This window comes from Acipenser ruthenus, chromosome 7 (assembly GCF_902713425.1).
Source record: "Acipenser ruthenus chromosome 7, fAciRut3.2 maternal haplotype, whole genome shotgun sequence".
Classification (NCBI taxonomy): Eukaryota; Metazoa; Chordata; class Actinopteri; order Acipenseriformes; family Acipenseridae; genus Acipenser; species Acipenser ruthenus.
The window spans coordinates 14,711,509-14,731,709 of NC_081195.1; the positions used below are offsets into that span (position 1 = coordinate 14,711,509).

Consider the following 20,201-nt stretch of genomic DNA (forward strand, 5'->3'; position numbering starts at 1 on the left):
GATTCTTTTTTTACACTCTCTTACACGATGCTTAAGTCAAGTGCCGGTTGCAGAGTGCAGGCACTCATGGCACTTAAAATGTTTTAACTACTACTGGAATTATTAGTATGATTTTAACCGAGGCCCGTGCCTCGGGTGTCTCATACCCGGCCTTGATCTCATATTTAAATGGGGCAGGAAACTATAAATACATTTGCAAATATGACAGCAGGTGGCACTATTGGGTAATTCATACTTTGAACAAATACTGTAATAAGAATAATGATAAGGCACTGTTCAACTTTCACCTTGAAAAGCCAGCATCAAGCCCTTAGGGGCATTTATCACTAACCGCTGGAAGATTAAAAATCATATAAACTATTTGTCAAGACGTACTGTTTTTATAGCGGGACCTAGATTCAGAGCATGGATCTGATAGTATGAAATCTTAGTGATTGATCACTAAGACGTGATCGCCGTAGTCACCTGATATCATACACTATATATATATATATATATATATATATATATATATATATATATATATATATATATATATATATATATAGTGTACTCATACACATAAATAGTTTCTATATCTCTTTTATCCATAACTATTTAACACTTAATCGTTCTGAATTAAGAAATGATACAAGAAACTTAAATCAAACTCAGTGATAATAACTGAAATATTTTTCAGTTAATATAGGTTATTGTTTCTAATTTCTGTATGGTTCGCTGTATCTGCGGGGGGGGGGGGGAGACGGACGGACCGTCTGTTTCCTAACGTCATGCAGGGGCGGGTAGTGAGTCTGATTTAAAGTACGTTGCTAGAGCACACAACACCATTCACAGAATGACAGCAGTATGAAGTGGAGTAACCATTCTCGATTACACGACTGCACTGCTACCAGAATGCAGGACACTCTGGTACTGCAGAACACGTGGGACGTAATGAGAGCCAATGACAACTTGCTTAAATCACCATTTTTTCCTGTGCTTTTCTCTTTCACATTCTACATGGCATTTTGCTTACCGTTTGTGCTGTTGGATGTCTTTTCACCTAAACTGACTTTTTTAAGAAAGTACAAGATACAGCAGCAGAACTACCCTACTTGGGCAATGATCCGGATCTGCATAATACAGACAGTCTACAATCACATTGTCTTTATTTTTCCATTGACTGTCGCTCACTGGTACTGGAGACCTGTCACTTACCCAGTGCAAGCCCCGGGGCTCGTGAAAGCACTATTGGATATTTTAGCATGTCTGTTGCTGTTTGATTTCCAGAATTTTGTCTGGCATTTGGTGCACCACAAAGTTCCTTGGCTGTACAAAAACTTCCACAAGGTTCATCACAAGCATACATCGACGTTTGCACTGACCACTGAGCATTCCGGTGCCTGGGAGACGCTTTCCTTGGGATTCTTCGCTGCCATCAACCCCTTGCTGTTGAACTGCCATCCTCTAACAGAAATGCTGTTCTTTGTTGTCAACATTTGGCTGTCTGTGGAAGATCATTCTGGCTATGATTTTCCGTGGTCTACCCACAGACTCGTACCATTTGGCCTTTTTGGTGGGGCGCCACACCACGACGGGCATCACTTGAAGTTCAAATTCAATTACGCACCTTATTTTACACACTGGGACAGACTCTTTGGCACTTTGTTGAAAACCTCAGTTAAAGAGAACTAAATGACCAAAAATGTATAACATTTAAGAAGCAATACTAAAATGTTCCTGCCGGCTAGTAACAATATATAACTTATGTATGTGTGTGTCTGTGTGTGGGAGGTATTACTGTCAATGTGCGGTCAAAATTTGAGGAAATGTCACCACAAAGATAGTAGCTCCTGAAAAAACGACGTTGTGGACGCTTTTAAGAACTAAATATGCCTTTAAAAAAAAGTGCCAAAATATTTAGTTGTTGTCGACTTTCACCCTGTGTGTTTTGTCTGACGAGTTAGAAATAGTAAATAAAAAGTGAGAGTCTATGAGATGTCCCCACAAATATAGGAATGTAAACGTGTGTGTGTTTGTGTGCATGTGAAAAATATTGATTTTTCAAATGTTTAAAACATTCCTTTTATATTTAAAAGAAAGCATATTTTATTTTGGGATATTATCTAATCTAACTTGTTATTGTTATTATTAATAAATTATTCCTAAATTATAAATGTACCAGTGCTGTGTGTTTTTTCATGAAGTCAAATATTGATTTACATTTTATTTCTGTCTGTTGTGTTTATTCTGGTTTAATAAATATATTTGTATAATAGAAAATGCTTTGCGATATACATTTAGCATCCATAGCTTTTCTTTAAAAAAAAAAAAAAAAAAAAAAAATCCCAGGATGTGATTACTGAAACAGAATTCCAACTTTTTACACTCCAAAAGAGATTTTTTTTTTCAAATAGCTTATATGTTCATATAGTTTTTTTTTTAATGATCTAAATTCTAAAATTCTAGGTGATGCAAAACTTTAGTCCATAGCTATACATATAGAATAGATGGCTCTTCAGTTAACACAGTGATATAATGACCATAAGTGATGTATTTTTTTTTTTTTCTTTTCCTCCAGTGTTTGAGGAAGCTTGTATGCCTGCAGCTTAGATAATGTAAAGTAACTGGTAAACCAATGATTTTGGGTTTCTCATACAGTGCAGATGGCTAAACTACCGAAGAATGTAGTACTCATTCTAGGACACAAGTAATTGGTAACATGTTCAGTAACTTCATTAGCATTCCCACAATGTTTGATGTCAAGCTATTTCACCAGTATTCTAAGTAAAACCAATAAACTCAGAATACAGTAGTGCTATAGAATTAATTAGGGACCGTCCATGTATTACTGGTACTGATGTTAAACAAGCAATATTTATCCAAACGCTATTAGCAATGTTCATACAAACAATATTTTCTGTATGTGGAATCTGCAACATTGGCTTTCTTGTATTAAATTCACTGTTTCATGTGGCAAAAGGAGTCACTGCATTTTCTGCAGTATGTGTATGTTTGCACTGTGATTAACCATTCTTCTTTCAAACTTTACAATTGACTATGAATGCTTGCTAACATACTGTTATGCTAGAAGCCAATTATGACATTAAAATGTTTAGGTACAATTGCAGATTTCTGCAGTTCACTATTGTGAAAATTTAACAGTACTCAAAGAAGTGCATAAACAACAGGTGGATTGTAATGCGTGGATGTTATGCTTACAAGAGACATAAAACACTGCTTTGTGTACCACACCATACATCAGTATGCCATACAGTACTAACTGCAATGGAAAGTGTTAACATACCTGTAGGGTTTGACATATTGCATGTCCCATTAGTTTTCAGGTACTCCTTTCCAAAAATGTAATACTCATCACTATATACCTCAACATTAATTTAGTACAAGGAATTCTGTTGTTCGTTAAAGCACACATTGACAGCAAACATTGTGGGAATGCTAATGCAGTTACTGAACATGTCACCAATCACAAGGACTATGATTTCCCAGTGTTATGTCTGTATGTCCAGTCTTCGGGGAGAATTTGTCATGTTCTTAGTGATGTCACTGATGATGTCATATGTGATTCTAGGGGTACAAATGCATGTCCAGGATTGGTGAACACGGACAGACTGACAACTGATGCATATTTGTTATGTGGAATGTAATAAACGAGATCCAAAAAAAAAAAAAATTCTGTTCACTTTAGAATGCCATTTCCACGTTTGTTTTATTTGAAGTGTTTAAAGTTAAATTTCAGTTTTGGTTTGCTTGTTCAGCTACAAAAAGGCATAAGTAAACCTCATGTTATTACTTTATGAAAATATGTCTATGTCCGCTGTTTACTGTGAAGAAACAGCTATGGCAAGGAATGAAAATAAAATAAAATTTGTTGTCAACCTTTATGTACTATTTATTTCGAGAATTATTTTATTATTATTTGTTTATTTAGCAGACGCCTTTATCCAAGGCAACTTACAGAGACTAGGGTGTGTGAACTATGCATCAGCTGCAGAATCACTTACAATTACGTCTCACCCGAAAGACGGAGCACAAGGCGGTTAAGTGACTTGGCTCAGGGTCACACTATAAATCAGTGACTAAGGTGGGATTTGAACCGGGGACTTCTTGATTACAAGCCCTTTTGGAGGAAAAATAAGCTGATCCCTGGAGCCAGCATTACACTTCAGCCATTAACACCAGACAGAAGGATATCTACATCATCATATGGAAGGAAACGTAAATGGATGGAGACGCATATGGATCACATTAGTTTACTGTAAAGCTACGTCTTAGTTGGTGCTTATCTTGGCGAGAGCCGAGTTCAAATCAGCATGAAGTTTTAACATCTACTCTCGTGTAATGGAAATCATAATCCTTAACCACTGGACCACACAGCCTCATAAACAAATAAACAACGAATAAACAAAACAACGTTTAACTTGAACTGCTATTTCTGGCATCATTTATTTTGTAGTTAACTCATTGTGATAAAGTAAGTCCTACACAACTTATTCTTTACTCCTGGGATATATTTCTATTCTAACGTGTTACCTGTGGTAAGGTCCAGCGGTAAAATAAAGACACACAGACAGGGGCCACGCCCCCCTGCTGCTATGCTGTCTCTGCCTGCGTTCAGCGCAATGTAATGGCTTGTATTACTTTATGAAAAACGAACGAATAATATTTATAATAATATTTAAAAAATAATTAAATATTTAACATTTAAATTACGAGCAAATATCCGAACATAAAAATCATGTGTTCTTCCCAACACTAATTAAAACCCGCAGTCGCTGCACTTTCAAATGAAGGAGGGCTGGGCCTAGGACTATATAAAGGATAGGACAGTCAATCCCGTGATGCAGTTCGGTACTCAAGTACAGGCGCCATTTGTGGAGCCCACTTGTACTGAATAAATTGCGACGATGCTGTGTTGCTGCGCCAGGATATACCGGTATTTTTTAAATAACAATACAACATATCGTTAATATAAAGTGACTGTTATTTATGTGAATTAATGTTTGATTATGTCAAGAAATATTTTACCAGGGCAAGTGCGATTACGTTAAAAGCATTGCGAGTGCACTGTGAAACTAAGTGCTCTACGGGTTCCAGAAAATGCTCCACTGTTTACTAACACCGCCCACTTGTGACATCATTTGACAATTGAATTAATTAATCAATCACGATTTGATTGCCTGAACTTAAAAAGGAGCTAGCGATCAAAACAAAGCGCCTTACCGGGATAGCGTGCTCGGTGTGAGCACTGGGATGACTAGTCTGTAAAGGGACAGACTTTGATGAAAAACCAGGGGAGTATATATTTGTATTAGGTTGTCTAGATTGCATAAATGTCGAACACACTGTGAAACCAAATGTTTTAAGAATTACTATAAACATACATCTTATGGAACTGATTCTAAACACATGCTAGTGTTTATTTTAATTGTTTTAGACCAGGAGTGCCCAATCCTGGTCCTGGAGGGCCGGTGTCCTCCTGGCTTTTGTTCCAACTGCCCCCTAAATTACTCAAGTGGACCAATCAAGCACTTATTAGAAGTTTAATTGGTCCAATTAAGCAATTTAGTATACAGTTGGAACAAAAACCAGGAGGGACACCGGCCCTCCAGGACCAGGACTGGGCACCCCTGTTTTATACTATACTTTAGACGCACAATAAAGTAAGCAAAATAAGATGTGCAATGTAAAGAATATAAATAAGAACGTGTTTATAATCTGTTGCATAAGATATATGTTTAATACTTAAACATTTAGAAAACAGATTAAGACTCTCCACTGTTCCAGCGCAGAACATCACGTCGGAAAACTGGTTCTAGTACATCACGGAAACTTTTTTTTTTTTAATTATGTGTAATAAATTAATTATTTGATAAACAGCCATTAATGTATAATTATAGCACAAGCACGATGTATGATCCTACATGTGCCATAAAGACATGTCAGTCTGCATATTGTAGTTGCTTTTTTTGCTTTATATAATAATAAGTATAAATATATACATCATTTATGGAGTATCATCTATCGTCGTATTAAGTAAGATGTATTCAACGATACATACTGTGTTCTTATTTTATGTTTTACTTTAATGGGAAGTGGTTGTACCCAAGGCACCCGTACATACTTCCTTGAGGCAATACCCACGGCGTAATTTTCAGCACTTGACTATACCAATGAGCATGTGGAATTCCCCTAACTCCTCCCTACTCTGTAGTATTCTGTGTACCCACACTTGTCTTCTCTGTCTCCTACGCCTTCTGTTGATCTAATCCAACAGGAGTATTTCTTAATGTTACTCATCACTGTCCCTCATCTTGCTGGAGATAAAAGTGGGCGTGTACTAAAAAGTTGATTGGCATTTGCTGTACAATATCAGAGCCCTTTTTCGTTCTGGTGTGACCGCTCCATAAACGATTTATGGTTATCGTTATCATTCCAGGTGTGACTGGGGCTTAAGGGTGCTCTATTAGACACAGGTTTTACGTTGTATTCCAACAACTTTTCTCTTGGTATCCTGATGGCATGTTCAATTTCTCTGTCAATCTGTTTTGGAGAATATCCTTGTTTGATAAAAGTATCACAAAGTCTGCAAAGATGTTTGTTTCTGTCAGTTTCAGAGCAGTACCGGTGGTAACGAATAGCTTGAGTGTAAATGGTAGATTTTATTTGTGTGATGTGGATGGAAACTAGAGATGTGTAGGTATTTTTGGCTATCAGTGGGTTTTCTGTAGATGGGTGAAGTGATATTGCTGTTTTGATGGTTATTGTCATGTCTAAGAATTGTATCATTTATTTTTAATAATTCATTGTCAGTTCAGTGGTGGGATGGTAATTATTTAGAGCATGGCAGAATTGGTGTAATGAGGCCTCACTTTTTGTCCAGATAATAAAGATGTCATCCATGTATCTTAAGTAAAATTGTGGTTTGTAGGGATGTTGCTCTAGACATTATTTTTCCAAACTGGCCATGAAGAGATTAGCATATTATGGTGCCATTTTGGTCCCCATAGCTGTTCCTGTGATCTGTTGATAATATCTGTTGTTAATGGTGAAATAGTTGTGCGTAAGAATACATTCAATTAGTTTGCCAATGATGAGAGGGGTAACTTTAAGATCATTGGCATCTTTTTCTAAGATGCCAACGATAGGCTGATATACCATCGTGATGAGAGATGTTAGTATACAGGGCCTTTACATCCATAGTGACTAGTGTAGAATTTTGGGGTGGTTGGCCAAATTCCTTAAGTTTTTTTTAGGAAGTGTGTAGTGTCCTGGATGGTTTTTCTCACCAATGGCTTAAGTAAATTCAGAGATTCCTTCTGTGAGTGTTCATATGCCAGACACAATGGGTCATCCAGGATTACCGGGTTTGTGGATTTTGGGAAGTAAAAAGTACCTGCCCTAGTTGTTTTAGGTATGACATTTTGCAAAGTATATTGAGTTGTCTGGCAATGATTTTATGTTGGTATTTAGTTGTTTATTATATTCTTTAGTAGGATCTTCTAAAAGTTATTTTACACTCTTTTTTTATTTATTTATTTATGTTTTTTATTGTACTTTTTCACTATTTATTTCCCTTTATTAATATTTACTGTTATAATTTTTGCATTTTTATTCTTTATTTATTTTGTCTTTGTTTTATTATGCAGCCACTCATTCAGCTTTTTTCCTTGCATTAGAATTGCAGTGATTCAAAATTGGTTCTTTTTGTTAAAGTTCTGATGCCACCTTTGAACGTAAACATCAATCTCTCTCTCCTACTTTTACCTGAAGAAGATACCTGAGGTCTTGAAAGCTTGTGATTAATTTGTTTGGTTAATCCAATAAAAGCTATCACATCTCCATCTCTTTCTCTAACTACTCTATACAAGAGAGACATTTTGCTCAATGATTTGTGCCCTAAAAACACAATAAACAGAGACCCATTGTTGTTAACGTTATCAGCCACCACTTTGAAAAGGAAGTAAATAATAAGATTGTCTTGTCTTTTTGAATGAATACTATATTGTTGTGTGTGTTTTTTTTTCACACTACAAAACAAAACAGGAAATTGTGATTAGAAGATCACAGTGCCAATGTTACACATTTGCAATGTAAAACATAACTCTGTAAACATTATCTAAAGATAACTGATTCTCTTGCTTTCTACCCCACAATGTTAATAGCAGTTTTTTTTTTAAATGAAAAAATTACAATTATATTCCTCAAGCAATTTAAGACTATTTACAAGTCCTTACTTGGAATTCCTTAGTAGTTTGTCTGGTTTGGTAAGTTTATTGGGTGTGTTTTTTTTTCCTTTCTGAAAATAATACTGCCTATAACGATTTGAAAGAATTTCAAGAAACTAAAATTGTTAAATATCCAGGTTTGTCCTGTCCAGGCAATTATTATTAAGCCTGATGAAATAGTTGATAATCCAGATCATCCATAAACTGTATGTCAGTGATTCATATTGGTTAGGCGGTCAAAGTAAAGGTCACCCAACAAATTGTTTTTGTATACTTGCCAAGTTTATTCCAGAGAGATAAAGTAGGCTTCAAAACTGTAAAGAAAACTACAGCTGCAGGAGGAAAACCATCAGCCAAAACAGTTGTGTTCAAAATAATAAAGAACCACACACATTCATGAGTGGTTGGATATTGCACTTACTGAACAATTCAAAATTTTATTATTATTATTATTATTGGCTCCTCCACTGAACCACAACATGGTCACAATTGCTCCTTTTATGGTATAGGACCAGCACGATACATGTTTGTTTGTTTATTTACTCACCGTGTTTGTGTGTCTGTCCGTCCACCATTTGTTTAAGTGTTAATCCGTTTTGTTTGTCTATTTATTTTGGCCTCAAGGGCCGTGTCCTGTGTTTTGTTTTGTTCAAACCGTTTTATTTGTAATAAACCGGCGCAAGCAAGCGTCTTCATCATTTCACCTCATCTGTCCTGTGTTATTCATTTCCTCGTTCTGACGACACCACTCAGCCAGCTGTGTGACATGGCTACAGCAACAAATATAGCCCACAATGATCTCTAATAAAAGAGAACCAAGTCATAAAACACTGTACACACTCTTAAAAAAGAAAATTCCCATCAATGAGCATCATTGCCAGTTGCTAGGTTATAATAAGCTCATCTGTATGTAAGATTCCCTTTTACTTTTATTAGCCTGGTATACAGTATGTATTAAATAATTTAAATAATTTATTTCTTAGCAGACGACCTTATCCAGGGCGACTTACAATTGTTACAAGATATCACATTATTTTTACATACAATTACCCATTTACAGTTGGGTTTTTACTGGAACAATCTAGGTAAAGTACCTTGCTCAAGGGTACAGCAGCAGTGTCACCCCCACCTGGGATTGAACCCACGACCCTCCGGTCAAGAGTCCAGACCCCTAACCACTACTCCACGCTGCTGCACTGTATTAAGCAGATCTTAATTACAATCTACAAAGAAGTACCAGTTACCATATAGAAAATAAATCAAGTAAACAGTTAATGTTTTTACATTTACAAATTGATCTGCAGTAAAACCTCTTCCAATCTACCTCTGATTGAATATCATCATCTTATTCATATAGGCCAGGGTTTTAACAACAATTGGTATGGGTGAGTACTCTAGGTAGTATAGTAACAGGAGATGTCTTGATATCCCTAAACAACTGTAATCCATGGATTCGCAGCTCAAATTCTTAATGAGTGGAGCTTATAAAAAGGCGCATGTTTGTAATTAAAATATGTATTTCCATGTTTTTAATGGCTGGACCGAGAAGGTTGAAATCAACCCACTGAATCATTGATAAGAGGTCCCTACTGACCTATACCAATGGGAGGATGTTCCTTGATAATGTTCCTCTCAATGGCCTCACTACAACCTGATTAGATTCGTAACATAGGAGGACATGGAGGGGTTGTGCAGTGCAAGAGAGATATTTGGGGGAAATTCCTTCTAGGTGGTAAGTAAACCACGTGTTACACATGTACAGTTAAAGAGCTAAAAGAAAAGCAAAACATTACAAAGGGAGAACCATATGGAGAACCAAATGTTAAAAACAGCCTTTAAAAACAAGATGGCATGACATAAGCACTGCAATTACAATGTGCTGTACCCACCACTTCCACTTTCAGGCAAATCAGCTTGGAATTCTTCTCTCTGGTTTGGTGTACAACTAAAGAAACAATTTGGCCCATTATTATTAGTAGTGATTGTTCTAGAGTAGCTGTAGTGTTCGTGTTTAATGTGTACATCTGAATAAAGTACAGGAGTTTACAGCCTTGTAAAGAAACAAAAGGCTGCACATGCCTCCCACAGTTAATAAACAAAATATTTATTTCATTAATTTAACTTTTACCAGTATCGTTATAATCATTAATTTGATTTAATTTTTTTCTTTTTCTTTTTTTTTTTAAACAAGGATGTCCTGATGACCTTGAATCTCCAGACAGTGAGACGCTGCCTAATATTGCTCACACACACTATAATCCCCATGGATAATAGAAATACAGGAAGATAAATAAGTCATGCAATTGTGTCTTTTTAAATGTTTGCTTTCAGCAAAAATAGTCAAAATCTCAGTAACATCTGTACCGTAAAGGGTGTGTCTAGGGATGTTTTTGGAGGTCTTCGTAGTATTTATAAAAAAAAATAATTGACTTTCTATGTTTGTGTCTAAGTATGTCCGTGGATAGTGTATATTACGTGGTGCTGTATATTAAAAGTAATTATATATATATATATATATATATATATATATATATATATATATATTAAATGTGGTGGGACAGGGACAGACATTGTATTCCTATGTTATCTCTATACTACTCCCTTGTGAGGTGATTAGAGACGGTTGAATCTTGACCACTTAGACAATAGGTAGGTTACTGTAATGCTCTTTATTGACACAATTAAATAACCTTTTCTTTCACAAAGGCACTGCTGCTGCCGCCAATATATACATAAAACTAAAAAAAACACCTTGATAACTTAAATATTTAACCCGTAAATACTATCTGTTATCAATAATCATGACAGAAGTCTTGGTATTTTCTGTATTTACCATTCACGTGAATTGATGCCAAATTTCAGAACATCCCTTTGCTGTACCTCAGGAGGCAGTCTAATACCAATGACTTGAGCAGCTCTTAGAGAGAGCTACTATTTGGAATAATTACTTACTTACAGTACGTCTAGTTCAACCAAAAGCAATCTCTTGTGGCAATATTTGGCTAATTGACAAACGTGGCAATCACTTTTTCTGTTTTGTCCATATTCACACCTGTGTCCCTTTCTACCCCACTTAAAAGCATTTTAAAAGTGTTTTTAATGATTAATAATTTAATTGTATTTATTGCATAAATAATAATTAATGCACTGTTTTATTCCATCACAAATGAAACTCAACACAAATTACAGATGAATTATGTGTTGTTTGTTTACTCAATCTCAACATAGTTGGGCTGCTTCTCCATGGGGCATATCTAAGTCATTTTGGGACAGTAAATGCAATGAGGTCCAATTAATTTAGCAAAACTAAAGATGTGTAATTTTATCCTTATTATATGACAACAACTGTCTGCAGGATGCCAATCCCTGCCTTTTACTGACCATTAGGGATTCCCCTTTTGAATACAATAACATAATAGGAGGATGCTAGTATTTACTGCAAGAAACAGACTGCAGCACCAACAGGAAATGGCTGCAATCCAAGGTTTCCGGTGGAAAGTAAAAATAAAATCCCATGATCAGACACTAATTACCTACTGTGCTCACAAAGGATGTTCTGCTTTGAATCTTTTTTTGTTTCCTGCAGCATCACAATGAACAAATTCCCAAAGTTATTATTGTACCCTAAAGAAATATATGAACTTTCTTTATCGAAAATAAAAATGATGATGCTCTCACAAACAATTTGATGTGCTTTTCCCACTGCACTCAAATGAAAATAATAGTTGAAATACAACACTTAAAAATATGACTGTATTATGTCTCCATTCTGCAAATAATAAAACTCTTCAGTTTCAGCAGGTCTTAGTTATATTTACCCCCGCTTGGGCTGTAAAATCACACAAGCTTTTTTTTATTTATAGCTCCTATCTTCCATTATAGTGGATGGTCATCTTTATATTAGCGGACAACCCAAAACTAAAAAATAACCCTGTCTATATCGGTAGGAACATCTGGTTACACCACTGTCTGTAAGCTGTGATATAACAATTACATGCCTAAAAGAAACCTGACAAATGTTCTCAATGTCTTCAAGGGGGTTACAACTCTTAGTTATAGAAAATTGACAGAATTAACAGGGAGCACCTGTATCGAAACTCACAATTCCTGTGCAAGTCCAGACATACTAAATATCTTGGTATTCCTGAACAGAGTTTTGAATGTCATACCATTGCCAAAATGAAGAACCAATATGCCATCCATCATTCTGTATTGTTAGCAAATGGGTGATGTCAAGTTGTTTGTCATTCCTAGAAATGTGAAATAATTAGCATATATAGTACTGTATTTAATATTTATTAAGCAGTCTGGTGAGGTAAAGAGAAGTTAATTAGTGTGGTAAGATGTGCAATTAAATTACTAAAATCCCACAATAATCCAGATCATATCAAACCCTTGTGATTCCCCTTGTGTCTGAATGTCATGACATCATTTCCATGGCTGACTTTTTGTCTTCTTGTACTGTGTCTTCCCCCTCCACCGTAAAAAATGACACCACAGTAGATTAAAAGATACAATAGTGCTAGCATTCTTCCAGTCGTATCGTTTTTATACAGCCCTCGGGCAGTTATATAAAATTGCCTGTAACAGTATGTTTTTACCAAGTGAAATGACATTGCTTAGTGCAGTGAGGCCAAGTGAAAAGCTCTGTAAATCTTCTTTTTACTTTTTGATAAGTCTGTATTTAGGTGTTTATATCAGAGTTCAGAATCAGCAGTTCGGGTTTCCTGACAAAAAGTTGTTATATCACTAAGATCCAGCTGTGACAGGGTAGCTGAGGGGTGATATTCCCAGTCTAGAAGCTGACAGAGAACACACTGGCAGGTACTCGGGTGAAAGCCGCGTTCTTGCAACGTTTTTACTGACACAAAAATAAGTTTTTGTTTGCATGGCCGACAGTCAATAATCGCAGACTGCCGACTATGCAGTCACACGAGCTATACATTTTTTAATCATAACAATATATTTCACCTGTGATAAATAAACACATGTAATCAGCAGGGCTTTGCCCTGCCCCCTCTCATATGCTTTGCCCTGCCCCCTCTCATATGTGCAGGGCTTTTCCTCTGCCCTGCCACACCAGCATTGCATGAACAAGTTGTTTCAACCCAGGTCTATTTTGACACAGATCTTTTGCCACTGCTCTAAACAAATTGGTTTCAAGTGCTCAATATTTTGAGAGTGCTTTATTTTTTGAACTCCAGAAAGGCTTTGGTGGATTCAGAACTGGGCTACGGACAAACCTTGATGTTTCCAACCCCATACATTACAATTTAAATAAATTGAGACTGTCAAAACACAAGGCCCTCCTGTATAAATTGCCTAGTATGATGTTTTTATTTATTACTATTATCTGATCAGTTACTTTGTGCATTTTATTGTCAAACGCGTGAGCATAAAACCTTTTGTGCTGGTAATACTAAAATAAACAGTTTTCCTTGTTTTTTCTGGGTTTGTGGCAGCCTTTTTGATTAGGGGAATTTTGAGCCAAGCCTCCATGCTGAGCATTAAAAAGGGCAAGAAGTCTGTGCCAAAAACAGTAAGCCCTCCAGGTCATATTTAGGTCCTCGTATCCTTTCAAAGCCCTCTGAAACTTTTGTATATCCTTGTGAAATATGTACTTACTGCTACCCTTATTCTATGTTTTATTATGTAGTGTAATACTGTGGTCCTATAATGTTTCCCTCATGGTTTTCTTCCCGTAATGCATTGTATGTCCTCTCCTGTTTTTTGTATCAATTTCCTCTATTGCCAAGTCATTTTCCAAGAATTTCTAGAATCCTTAATTCCTGTAAGCATAACTTATTTTCTAAGGGGGGGTTTAAAAAATGAAACCTCCTAGAAATGGAACGCCCACTTCACACAGACAGTCCAGTCCCAGCTGTTCAACTCTATTGCTCACTGTTTTCAGAATCTTTTGAGAAAAATAATAAATTTTACCCAGAGTTTTAGTGGGAGTTATTCTTGGCTCACTCTGATAAGGCCAAGTCTCAGGCAGTAATTGTGAGTGCTGCGCTTATTCTTTAAATAATTTATATAAAATACGCAATGGCAAAATTCTGTTTAAAGCTCTCCAGTACAATTATTCAGAGAAAGTAGATTCGTAACTAAATCTACTACGGCATTTCCCATGTCTGATGAAATTAATATATATATAGATAGATAGAAAATTAAATTCTAAATATAGAAAAGTATTATTTTTCTCAATAACAGTCGGTGAAATTCAGTGTTTAGCCAGCATATTAACACCCCGCCTCTGCTCACGAATGATTGGACAGCTGTCAGATCTTTCACTTTCCTATTGGCTACTTACTCGCCAATCTTCAGGCAGAATACCGTGAACGGCCTGTGCTTGCTTATGTTTGGACAGCTTTGGCAGATATTTGACTCTCCTATTGGTTAAACTTACTGTCAGTACCTGCAACTGAAAGAGACACAGTTTATGCCCCACCCAGCTAACTTTTTTTATTTTTTTTTATTCAGACATTTTCAAATAACAAACAGGCATAATCCACATATATAAGGAATGTCCACCCTGCTAACTTACGTTTGTGCTACCACCGAGAAAATGCAGATATTCAATTGGTTCATCGTGTCGCAGAGGCCCTTCAGGAAAAAAAAAATATGTCGAGTACGTACAAGCACTGCATAAGCGAGCAGCACTGTCAACAGACTGCTGTGACGCTTTTGTTGGAAAACGTGTTTAAAGTTTTATTTATTTTCTCACGCTACGACCCACCAGAAATGTGTTCACGACCCATAATTTAAGAACAGCTGCCGCGGGCACGATGGCCTGGCTTCGCAGACACGAATTTGCCTGCGGGCACCACTTTGAGGGCCACTGTTTTAAAGTATGGCCAACTTTGATAACCAGAAGAGAGGGGTTCCCTTTCAATTCGAAGATGACCGCCATACCAATGATACTTTTGGGATATGTCACTTGTCAAGTATTCGCAGAGCATTTTATATCAAATATGCCGATAGGCCCCTCCGTGAAGTGATGTCCTCAGTCCCGCCTCACTGAGGTAATAAATAGTCACTACACAGAGATGTCAGTCTTTTTTGCCTTTCACAGATAGGTAGGTAAGGTGAGTATAACTCTAACCTTTTTTCCAGTTGTGATTGTCTCTTTTAGAGCTCCTTCTATCAAGTTTTTCTGGCGTTCCCTTGAAACTCGGAAACTGAAGACTGAGCTAACGCTACGCAACTGCATTTCGTTGAAAAAAAAAATATATATCTTTCTTCAACAGCCTACATCGCGTAGCGATTGTAGTCTGCTTACTAACCTCTGCAGCTTGCTGCATGTTCCTTCTATAATTTTCCTTTGCTTTTTGCAGCTGTAAAAAAAAAACCTCCAGCAATTCCAGCCTCGCTCTGCAGCCGCTGTTGACTCGAGGGCTCTGGGAGACCTCTGTACACCCACTCGCTGTGCGCGGCCTAGTGCCCCTATAGATTGTGCATACATGCCAACAGTCCCTATATGGTTGGGACAGTCCTGATTTCCTGGCAAATGTCCCACGTCCCAATGCATAGGAAGAAAGTCCCAATATTTACCCATCGAAAAAAATTCATTTATTCTGCACAGCAGAGTTAGTGAAAACCACACGCTGTGCTCTTCGTGCGGCTGACACATCTGCTGATCACTAACTTATACAAAGGTAAGAACGCTTCATTATGTCTATTTTTGCTGTCATTATGGTCATGTTGTGTTGAGGGGGGATACGTCTATTATATGATAGAGTGTTTTTTGTGTATGACTCCTCCCATGTGTATGATGTGTATGACCTCCCCCCCTCCCTGGAGATGAGCGTCCCGCTGAACATTTTTAAAATGTTGGCAAGTATGGTTGTGCATTACTATTGTTTTTCTTACTGCTTCAGTAAAAAAAAATACTCCAGTTCTACTATTGTGTCTGTATTCCACTGCTTTGCAGTTAATAACAAATCTGTGTTATTAACTCAGGTGTTAAGAAATTGATGATTAAAGGTTACCTATAAAACCTGCTGGATAGGGGCTCTCCAGGACCAGGTTTGGGCAGCACTGGTCTAGCTGCTACATGACTGAGCCTTGAACTCTGTCACATGATGAGTATTAACTTCAGGCGAACTTAGTTCTGGCAAGGAGTACCGCATTACACACACTGAATATGTCAGTGGAAAGCCCTGAGTCAGTACTTTTAAAATAAGCCATGAACCAGATAGGTGGGTTTTATAGTGCCTGAGTGATATGCGCGTAACCATCGGACTGTCAGCGCCCTGAAAGCAATGGGGCAGTCACATATGGCCTGCATGGCGGTTCTAGTGCTACTCTATGACCTTAATACAATGGACGAAAAGTACTAAAAATAACAGCTATGAATCAATATCGGGGGAGGGGGAAAGCATTGCATTGCACAAGAAAAAACACTTGATTTATTATTATTATTATTTATTTATTTATTTATCCAGGGCTAAACATCACATTGTACAGGAATGTCAGCAGAAAAACAATACAAGAAGAAATACAATCACTAAACATTCTTACCTAGAGTTGGCTTCTTAAAAGAAATGCGTTACAGATTGGTTTCTTCGTTTCATCTTTGAGTATGTACAGTACTGAACCGTCCAATAAATAATATACTGGACTATGCTGCTTCAGGGGCCGGCTTTACTAACGAGAACAAAGTGGGATCAGATCCGAATTCACTGGAGTTGGGTCAAAAAAAGATATTGAACTAATAGCTGAGCAGATGGGGCATGTTTTTTAGAGTGACTTACAGAACCCATTGGCCACACAGCTACAACATGCATCATTTTAAAGCTAACTTTCTCCAGAACAAGATTAGCCCTGTTGTACTGTGCCACTGTGGTCCAGTTTTTGTAAAACTTGGTTCAAGCAATATAACTACAATTGAAAACATTAAAATCGTTGAACTTGAAAAACACGCTCTGAATTCGCCGCGCTAATTACACTTGTCGCAAAGAGTTCTGGGACTTCAGCACAAAAACACTTCCGCAGAAGTCAGTTGTTTTGTACACTTCGTAGAAGGGTGCAGTGAAGGGCGCATAAAGCGCCCTTCACTGGTTCCCTAAGGGTGCAGTTTGGGACGCAACCCTGCTTTGCGCGCTTGCGGGAAAAAAATCGATCTCTCACAAATATTTTTTGTGTTGGTCAGAACAATTTCTTGTGATGGTTTGGGCAATTTATTTTGGGGAGGCTTAGCCTCCACAAGCCTCTTATATGTGTAGCCTATGCGTATTATTTCTTTAATACGTACTTTAGCGTTTCACGCAGTATGCAGAACATGAGGAGACAACACGCTGCGTTTAGAGTCAAAGCTTTATTTAGGATCTCTTTCAGCACCCTACAAACAACACCCCTCTAGCCGCTTGCCCTGGACCGACCAAAATGAGCGTGCAACGCCCCCTTTTATAACTTAGCTTCGCCCCTTTATGCTAATCGGGTGCCAGAGCGAACAGCTATCCCATTGGTCCCCAGCCGCACACTAGGACCAATGGGCAAACACAACCAACAGCCAATGACAGGGGCCAGAGCGCACCGTGCAACTACAGGTAATACAGACGGGGGAAGAGGAGCACAATACAGCGCATTGTATTGAGCACACAGACAGTGGAAACAAGAGGGAATACAGTACGAACAAACTCGTTTTTACTCACGGAGAGATTTGCTTGAAACAGTGTCTCTTTCAGTGATGTTAAAGGTTTTTAGATATATTTTCTTTTATTTCTTATCTTTGTAGTAAGCTACAACCACGGACGGTACACTTTTTTAAAAATTTAATGGACATATTTTCACGTCACCTGTGACGTCACCTATCCGTTCAAATTATTAATTTCTTAAGGCACAGTGCTCCATTACATTGAACTTCGATCAAACTCAAGGCTAATAAATGTAAACAAACAAGAATACTAATAAAGAACGTATGAATGTTTTAACCACTTTAAAGATATTAACTTTTAGTTTTAAACATTTGGTTGCTCTCGTAAAGTACTTAAACATGTTGGCCTACATAGAAACATTATGAAGCCCAAATTCTCGGCATGACAGTAAGAACAAGCCCACCGTTCCAGTAAGGGAGCACATTTTGACTATACCGTGTCAGCATGCCAAGCGGTCCCCCCGAAACATATAAATCCGTGTTGAAATGTATTTTTTGTTTACGACTCTAAGTCGCCCTGGGCAAGGGCGTCTGCTAAGAAATACAAATAAATAAATAAATAATATAACAAAATTACGTAATACCTATAAAGGTAATCTCAGAAGCATCAATCAATCATTTAAATTTGGTTTGGGTTTTCGACAGAAGAAATAATAATAATAATAATAATAATAATAATAATAATAATAATAATAATACAACTACCCGACTCTGCCTGTTTAGAAAAAAATTCAAATTAGCACCCTTTATGGGTGCTAAAAAAGACGGACCTTAACTAATTGAAACAAAAACACCGGACAAAAAGGCTGTAAATTAAATTTGCAAAACCAAAGGGGAGGTCAGTAGTCGTAGTAGTTGTTGTATGTAATAGCATTCATTAACTGATATTCAAACGAAACAGTAGTACAACACAGATTTTTTTTTTTTCTGCCCTGGCTGTCTTCGTCTGCCTTTTCTCATGTTACTGCCTTGTTTCCACCCCTTCAAAATGTCACAAATACCGGCTTGGGATTGGTCAACAGCTGTTTTCATGTTGCATTCGGAGGTCCCTCCTCCTGCGAAACTTCTCTCCGCCCATTTCGCGGATTGGAAATGGGTAGTTTTGTTTTCGTGATAAAGAAAATGTGCTATGGAAACTAGCGATATTATCGCATAAACACTCTTTCGCAAGAGCGATCGGGGTTTGATTTAAAGAGCTGTCACATGAAAGCTCAAATAGGCTGGCTTCTCCTTTGATGTCAAGTTCTTGTGCATTTCACTGTCGACGTTCACGAATGGGTTTCTGATGCACTCGTTTTTTGAGTCGTTTCTAAGTGGCACCGAAGATTAGGTAGCTTCTTAAGGAAAAAACATTTGTAATATATGGTAGAAAAGTATAAAACATTAACACTGTAAACAACACACAGCTTACATAATTCTGGATTGGAGTTTTTATAATCAATTCGTAAATCAGGAACTTAAAACCATGTTTTTTCATTTGTATTATTTATTTCTGCTAAGAAATAAATAATAATAATAATATTATTTAATTCTACAAGTCATAAGTGACACCAGCGTGGACCATTCGCTATAAAGACACAAATACAATATCACAAAATTATTAATTAAAAACAAACAAGGCAGCTTGTCTTGTCGTGGCATGAAATTGACAGTTGTACGTCCATTAAAAGAGATGTAACTTTGCCTTATTTAGTTGAAAGAAGGAAACATGGCCAACAATAGTTTATTCACAGCGCTGCCTGCCATTTATTGACTCCTTTCTGCGTTTGTTTACCGTCTTTCTTCAAAATCTCTAGTGCTAGTGTTATTCTGTCGTCCTTAACAATTGAACGTCTCTTTTTTGGGGATCTTACAGTAAAACTTATTTTCCTCAGGTAGCATATAATATCAGATTCAACTAAAACCATTATTGAAAAAATTAATCGCACAAATTGTAACAACTCCAAATCCACCTCACCAAGCTGTGGTTGCCATAGCAGCGCCTTCATAAATGTATACAGAGAATACATTGACATTTTATCTGCTTGTGAAAGTCAGGTATGAATGAAAGTGTGTTATTACGTTGTTTCCCTGTGTAATTTAAATCTATTTGGAAGACACAGAACGTAGTGTTGACTTCTGTCAGATTTCCAACTTATTGTTTGGTAGTTTTTGTTCATCTTTCTTAAAGTTATAGGGCTTACCGGACTGAAAATGATATACAAAGTGATTCTTGGCAACAAGAACAATACACTAGTTAAGAAAAAAAAACTTGAATATGCCATACCCCTACCAAGTTGCTCTTTACAGACTGTTTTAATGAATATGTTTCCAGT

General features: G+C 37.0%; 1 protein-coding gene across 1 annotated transcript; it reads left to right on the forward strand.

The window, feature by feature from the left end:
* Positions 1-844: 844 nt before the first annotated feature.
* Positions 845-2,160, forward strand: LOC117416266 (cholesterol 25-hydroxylase-like protein). Its single transcript, XM_034027380.3, has one exon. The coding sequence runs from the start codon at positions 847-849 to the stop codon at positions 1,672-1,674; it is 828 nt and encodes a 275-aa protein (XP_033883271.3). The 5' UTR covers positions 845-846; the 3' UTR covers positions 1,675-2,160.
* The last annotated feature ends 18,041 nt before the right edge of the window (positions 2,161-20,201 follow it).